We start from the raw sequence: 8,247 nt of genomic DNA, 5'->3' as shown, positions 1-8,247 counted from the left end.
GCTGCTGCTGCTGCTGCTGCTGCTGCTACTTCTACTATTACTACTACTACTACTGCTTCTACTACTACTACTACTACTACTACTACTACTACTACTACTACTACTACTACTACTACTACTACTAAACACGACAGTACGATGGTGAAAACGCGATAATACGATGATGAAAACACGTAAGTACGATGAAGAAAACGCGATAGTACGATGGTGAAAACGCGATAGTACGATGATGAAAACACGACAGTACGATGATGAAAACGCGATAGTACGATAATGAAAACACGATAGTACGATGGTGAAAACGCGATAGTACGATGGTGAAAACACGATAGTACGATGATGAAAACACGATAGTACGATGATGAAATCACGACAGTACGAAAATGATAACGCGATAGTACGATGGTGATAACGCGATAGTACGATGGTGAAAACACGACATAGTACGATGATGAAAACGCGATAGTACGATGGTGAAAACGCGATAGTACGATGGTGAAAACGCGATAGTACGATGGTGAAAACGCGATAATACGATGATGAAAACACGTGAGTACGATGAAGAAAACGCGATAGTACGATGGTGAAAACGCGATAGTACGATGATGAAAACACGACAGTACGATGATGAAAACGCGATAGTACGATAATGAAAACACGATAGTACGATGGTGAAAACGCGATAGTACGATGGTGAAAACACGATAGTACGATGGTGAAAACACGACATAGTACGATGATGAAAACGCGATAGTACGATGGTGAAAACGCGATAGTACGATGATGAAAACGCGATAGTACGATGATGAAAACACAAGAGTACGATGATGAAAACGCGATAGTACGATAATGAAAACACGATAGTACGATGATGAAAACGCGATAGCACGATGGTGAAAACGCGATAGCACGATGGTGAAAACGCGATAGTACGATGATGAAAACGCGATAGCACGATGGTGAAAACGCGATAGCACGATAGTGAAAACGCGATAGTACGATGATGAAAACGCGATAGCACGATGGTGAAAACGTGATAGAACGATAATGAAAACACGATAGTACGAGGATGAAAACGCGATGATTAAAACACGACAGTACGATAGTACGACGATGAAAACGCAAAATCACAATATTACGATGGTTAAAACGCGAGAGTACGATGGTGAAAACACGATAGTTTATCGCATAATCAGCATCGTACTGTCGTATTATCGCGTTTTCGTTATCGTACTGTCGCGTTTTCATAATCGTACTGTCGCGTTTTCACCATCGTAGTTTCGTGATTTCGCGTTTTATCATCGTACTATCGAGTATCGCGTTTCAGATCAACACATTCAAAGGCGATGGCCCTAACGGCATTCCGTATAGACCAAAAAGACACTACTGTTGTAAAGTTAGACAAAGCTATCTTTTAGAAGAAGTTTTAATTAGTATCAATTTATACAACATATATACATAGTAATTGAATTGGTTCAATATGACCCATGATTCAAACATTCCAATACATACATTGCAGGTAATATATTGCAATATGGCCGGAAGTATAATAAACAATATTATTATATACAGTTTTATTATTATCAATGGTACAAATCAATCTAAATCATTATATATTTTACATAGTACCGTAATGTTATAATTCTCATCTTAAATATTTCAGCTAATATATGTCTATGATAAAATGCTAGAATAGTTAGGATTCCGTTTAAATTCATTTTTAGCTCATCAGAGCACGAAGTACTCAAGGTGATCTATTGTGATCGGTCTTTGTCCGTCGTCCGTCCGTCAGTCAGTCCGTCCGACCGCCCGTCGTCCGTCTGTCTGTCCGTCCGTCAATTATTGCTTAAAAAACATCTCCTCTGAAACGACCACTCCAAATTCAATGAAACTCTACAGAAAGCTTCCTTAGGTGACCCTCTACAAAAATACAACAAGGGGTCACGATTGATCAACAACAAAAACAACAGTAACAACAACAAAATGGCTGACTTCCTGTTTTGCTTTAAAAAAAATCTCCTCTAAAACTACCAGTACTTATTCAATTAAAATTTACAGGAAGCTTCCTTGGGTGACCCTCAATAAAAATACAAGGGGTCACGATTGATCAACAAAAACAACAACAACAACAACAGCAAAATTGCCGACTTCCTGTTTTGCTTTATAAAACATCTCCTCTGAAACTACCAGTCCAAATTCAATGAAACTCTACAGAAAGCTTCCTTAGGTGACCCATTACAAAAATACTACAAGGGGTCACGATTGATCAACAACATCAACGAAATGGCCAGCTTCCTGTTTTGCTTTAAAAAACATATCCTCTAAAACTACCACTTCAAATTCAATTAAACTTTACAGGAAGCTTCCTTGGGTGACTCTCTACAAAAATACAACAATGGGTAACGTTTAATCAACAACAACAACAACAACAAAATGGCCAACTTCCTGTATTGCTTTTAAAAAAAGAGGAAACTACCTGTCCAAATTCAATGAAACTTTACAGGAAGCTTTCTTGGGTGACCCTCTACAAAAATACAACAAGGGGTCACGATTGATCAACAACAACAACAACAGTAACAACAACAAAATGGCTGACTTCCTGTTTTGCTTTAAAAAACATCTCCTCTGAAACTACCACTCCAAATTCAATGAAATTTTACAGGAAGCTTCCTTGGGTGACTCTCAACAATATTACAATAATGGGTAACGTTTAATCAACAACAACAACAAAATGGCTGACTTCCTGTATTGCTTCAAAAAAACATCTCCTCTAAAAGTACCAGTCCAAATTAAAAAAAAAACTTTACAGGAAGCTTCCTTTGGTAGCCTTCTACAAAAATACAACAAGGGGTCGCGATTGATCAACAACAACAACAATCTGGCCAGCTTCCTGTTTTGCTTTAAAAAAAACATCTCCTCTAAAACTACCAGTTCAAATTCAATTAAACTTTACAGAAAGCATATATGAAGCGCTAGCTTGGGACTGATTTTGAGGGGGGTGTTCAAGGTCAAGGATACTGTTACTAAAATAGAAAAATGGCGGAAATATTTGTTTCTGTCCAATAACTTAAGCTAGAATTGATGGATAGTAATGAAAGTATTTGAGGGGTAGGGATCAAGGTTTAGGTCACTGTAACTAAAAATAGACAACTGTTTTTCGCCCAATTACTTTAGGCTGCTGTTTTCCCTCATACTATAAATTAATTTGCCATATATCAAAAACCTGGTTCCGTCGGATTGTGGCGTTCCTAGTGTTATCTTTCATATGTCACCAGATGTTACTCATAAAATGATCAACGTAACGGCTTATTTGGATATAATATAAAACGGCTCGTTGGTCTAGGGGTATGATTCTCGCTTCGGGAGCGAGAGGTCCCGGGTTCAAATCCCGGACGAGCCCATTATTTTAACACAAAGTGACATCTATTGAGAACTTAAATCATTCACAATTGATCACAAATAAAAGATGGTACTGGTCGGATTGTCATATAAATTGTAGTGTGAAGGAGAGTATTTTTTAAATAAAAAAAAACAAATCGGAAGAGTAAAATTAACACTAAATAAACACTTAATAAAACCTAGTACTTGTACGATGAACTGCCCATACAATATTAAACGCGGATTTAAGAATTGAAGTAAGAGGGGGCGTAGTTGAGGGCCAAACCTTTTGACATGCTCCCCTCTCTCAGAACCGAAATTTGAAAACTTGTAGTCCGACATGGTGGATTTTTAGCGTACTTTTATAATATTGCCTTTTATTCTCCGATATTGTCACAATAGTAAACGCTTGTGAAAATCAATTGTAAAAATCAACTGAATGTAGCGTTTGGCAAATTGACGGCAACATCTGACACCTTTACACACGTATCTATGTGTATTAAACAACCATACCGTTTGACTTTATCGTGAATGGTGTTTAATGAATAATATTCTGACCTAAACTTAATCAAAAAATAAAGTGTTACCCTGATGAAATCATTGCCCGTGTCTGTCTTCTGCACAGAGGCAGTAAACAAGTACTCGCCTTCCACTGGAACCGTAAACACGCCGGATACAGTGTCGTATCCGTTACCTGCAAATTGAAAAAGGTACATATAATTATGCATCTGTATACATATATTAAATGCAATACAGTGTACATTTGAAGAGAATGTATGGACAAATTTAAAACAGCCTTTTTTAGTTGTCTGCTTGGTAGGTAGGGTATGTAGAAAAAATATTCGTTGATTGCCTTCATCATTTAATATAAAATATAGACATATACACATGTTACCAAAATAAGATTTCTAAGCTGACACATTGCAAATGTAGTTCATACGTGATACAAAAAGAATGTGTATTTACCCGTGTTGACATGAAGATTGCTGAATACCATAAACCTCAAACCCTGACCGGACGATAATTGTCCACCGGAAGCAGAAAACACTACACTCTTAGAATCTGCAATGATGTATCCGGTCGGGGTATCAATTCAACGGTCCCAATAAGACGTTGTGCATCTAGTAGTTATTTAGTCCATTATGGGCCGACTGCTCAGAATTGTGTTACGCTGATTTATTGTTCATGCAGTGTATGATCTATGTTATGATACTGAATAAATACTGTTTAAACTAAAGTTAACAACATGATTAACGACATCTTTGTTACTTTTTAAACGTGAAATATTTGATGGTGTGCTCTCATATTTCAATGTTAACAATCTTCAAGAGCAGTAACAATTCTAAAGTTAACAACTATTAAGTTAACAACGTTGTTAACTTTCACAAAGTTCTGAACAATCGGCCAACGATTATATAATAAATAAAAATGGTCCCATTTTCGACCAAGACCTAATTGCATGTTACCAGCTAGAAATTGCGCTGAATATGAAATCAAGTAGTGTGGTTTCTAGAGATTTATCAAATGCGTAAAATTATTACCATTAAGGCCATTTCTATTGGACGTATGAAATTTTAAAGGTTATCAAAGAATGAACGAAAAAGAAAACAAGAAATACCTGACTGGGAGGATGAAGAGAGGTTTTGCAGGCGCTCAGATATTAGTTTGTTGGCGTCTGACAATGAATTGTTCACCATGGACGTCAAGTATTGTGTCGTCGAGGCAACAGATGACTCCAATACGTCTATCCTAGGTTGAAATTAGTAAACGAGGCAGCAAAAATAATGTACTGATGTTTTAAAATCATACTAAATGTACAAGAATGCATATTATGCGAAGTTTTGCGTTTGCAAGCTAATGAAATTCCATTGTATCTCTTTTTACCATATACCTACAATTGCACGTAGAACTAACAAAGCAGACACATAGTCTACATTGAAACATTTAGTTTGTGTTTTATGTGTACATATTGTTACCTATTATTTGTCGTCGTATTAACCCCGTATGCCATATTCATAGCATTGCTTGTTTGAATTTTACAATAGTCCATCGTTGTCCGTTTTGTTTGTTCAACAAAGGCAAATATAGAACTGTTGAGTTGAACGGCGTTTGACAGGATTGTGACCAATGTGTTGTTGATCAAGCCGACGTCTTTGTAGAACAGATCAGTCAAAGAACGTAAGTCAGAACGTGTCTTCGACGTTGAGGCTAAAAAAAACAAGTCGTAATTTAAATCTAGTTATGTGCTCGGCAGCAAAATGGGATATTTTGTCGGCGTTGTATAGAAAATGTGTTTAGAAATTTTGGTAGCCTAGTCCCTATCATACAAGAATCCGGTTGATGACCTTGTGCCACCTTTGGTCTTTTTAGTTTTATTTAGTTAACCAAATCGACAATTTACTTTAAGTTGTGTTTTTATGCTTTGAAACATGTACACAAATACACTTCTGTGATTTCTTAATGAAAACAAATAAATTCGAATGAAATCCTAATTAAATTCATACCATATTTTAGCAACTCTGGAGTCCAAAATGGCCGCCAAAACGAACAAAAAATGACAAATTAGTTAGGTTTTATTGCAAATACCGTATTATTTTTAATCGATAGTTAGATCTTTTTAACCTAACCTTTATCAGGTACAAAAACTATTACCTTAACATAATACCGATAATGTTTAAACCAACGTGGCGTCCAAGAAGGCCGCTAAAGTATACTAAAATCATCTTAAAGTAAATAAAACGTGCACTATCAATCTTGATTTTAAGTTACGGTCTATTATGTGGTATGTTTTGGGAGCTTTATAGCAAATTCTTCAGACATTTTAGCATGGTTAAAATTGCTATTTGGCTGTATGGCTAATGTCCATTGAATACAAAATGTTTAAAAAAATAACATATCCATTGGTGTTGATGACTGACAGAAAATAGCTAAATGATATTACATCGAATAAGAAAATTGCGTGTAAAAACTGAAACAGAATTTTGAACAAAATCACGTTCAAAATGGCGTCCAAGATGATGTCCAAGACCAAAATATCCCATGATGGTAGATTTCTTTAAAATTTGTATAATTATATCCTCTGCTATTTTGTCGGTAATCAATTTATTACCATTTTGTTTGTTTTTAACAAATATTATTTTATAAAGCTTAAGAGTATTTCGGACAACACGAAGATCAACATTGCGTCAAAGGTAAAGGTGTTTGATGCGAAGCTATATTTACCAACCCGGTTTTTCATATGTAATTATTCATACTGTATTGTGACAAATAATCAGGAACAATTTACTACTGTATAACAGTTATAGTAGCTTGTTTCCCTTGTTTTTCTCTTTAGTTGAACCATTCGGAGCTCCTCGGCCATTTTTATCGAAAACAACCTCGGATGTATGCCGGTACATAAGTAGATGTAGTTCGTATAAAAATGAATAATATCATTAATTAAAATTAAATGTAGTATCTTAGCTTGTATTTATTGATCTAACTTTAAATTGATTACCAGTGAAGTGTATTATTGTAAACATATCTAAGATTCTCAAATGTTAAGTCATTAAGTTCAACTGCTTAATTAAATTACTACGCGATCTACTTGCAGCGGACTTAAAGTGAACCGATTTCTGACTTTGTAAACCGTCCATATACATCCGATGATGTTTTCGATAAAAATGGCCGAGGAGTTCCGAATGCATTTGAACAAAAGGAATCGTGTTACACTTACAACTAATGAGTTTAGGCGCAATCTTAATTAAACTCAAATCACCAAATGTGTTCACTCATTTTGTTTTGACATTTTTTTTTATTGTATACATAATGTGTTTATTATTTAAAAATATGCAAAAAAAACATTCTCTGGAATGAGGGATGATGAAATTTAACACTAATGAGCCTCGGGCGACAATAAACTTAATGATTACTCCAGGGTGGACGTGTTCTAATGGTATAGGAGTGCTCCTCTCACACAAAAGGTCGTAGGTTCGATCCCTGCCAGTGGAACGTTCTCTCAAAACGACATAGTACTGGTTTCGGCATAGAAAACGAGATTGGTCCATATCAGCGTTCAGCTGATTTTACAATCGAACAAGAATAAGTTATATAAATCAAAGCAGAATTTTAAAAAAATATATAAAAAATAAGGACTAAATATGAATTGGAATAAGTGGTTAATGCCTTTATTGTGCTGTTAGAACCCATCCAAAGAAGTGAAGCATAAGTTTCGATATAAAAAATCATCGGATTAGAAATGATCATCGGGAGAAATATCCCGATCGCCACCCCCGGGAAGATCTATACGTAAACCTTACCCCTGTCCTCCGCATACGTCGACTGCAGTGCTCGAAGGTCTTGGGAAGTTTTCGTTGTGACGGCACTGACGTTGTTCAACGTCTGTTTTGTCGACTGCATGCTACTGTTCAACGCCTTCACGTCGTTGATTAGGAACTGTGTCAGATCGTTCTTTGATTGAAGCTCCAGATCCAAAGACTCACGTTTTTTAATTTCGACATTCAGCTTATTTTCCAAATCTATTACCCTCGCGGTGAGGCTTTGAACTTGTGCCTCCAATGACGTGCCAGGCGAAGGGGTTGTTGCAGACGACAGAATAAACGAGGTTAAGAGTATAACTATCTGCAGCAAGAACATAATTCCAACTCTAGTATTTTATCAAATTACATGAAAATTATGATTTCCGAATTAAATTATTTCAGGACTTGCAATGTAATAGTAATTTTATCATGCGTAAGTGTACTTACTTTTATTTCGTGCAACATTCCTTCTCTACCCAGTTTCCAAATTACTGACCTTTCGTTGTGCATGAGCAAGGAGATAGGGCAATGAGAATACAGTTGAATAATTTTGTGGCTCTGCTATTGTTAG

General features: G+C 36.0%; 1 protein-coding gene and 1 non-coding gene across 2 annotated transcripts; one reads left to right on the top strand and one right to left on the bottom strand.

The window, feature by feature from the left end:
* Positions 1-3,328: 3,328 nt before the first annotated feature.
* Trnap-cgg (transfer RNA proline (anticodon CGG)) lies at positions 3,329-3,400 on the top strand. The gene has a single exon. It is a non-coding gene; the product is annotated as a tRNA-Pro (tRNA).
* A 912-nt stretch (positions 3,401-4,312) lies between these two features.
* Positions 4,313-8,022, bottom strand: LOC128234508 (uncharacterized). Its single transcript, XM_052948765.1, has 4 exons — positions 7,677-8,022; positions 5,355-5,586; positions 4,997-5,127; positions 4,313-4,440 (listed from the first exon to the last, which is right to left on the bottom strand). The coding sequence occupies exons 1-4, from the start codon at positions 8,011-8,013 to the stop codon at positions 4,313-4,315; spliced, it is 828 nt and encodes a 275-aa protein (XP_052804725.1). The 5' UTR covers positions 8,014-8,022.
* Positions 8,023-8,247: the final 225 nt, after the last annotated feature.

Source organism: Mya arenaria, chromosome 5, assembly GCF_026914265.1.
Source record: "Mya arenaria isolate MELC-2E11 chromosome 5, ASM2691426v1".
Classification (NCBI taxonomy): domain Eukaryota; kingdom Metazoa; phylum Mollusca; class Bivalvia; order Myida; family Myidae; genus Mya; species Mya arenaria.
Note: the sequence above shows the minus strand (reverse complement) of the source record. Positions and strands in the feature narration are given on the sequence as shown.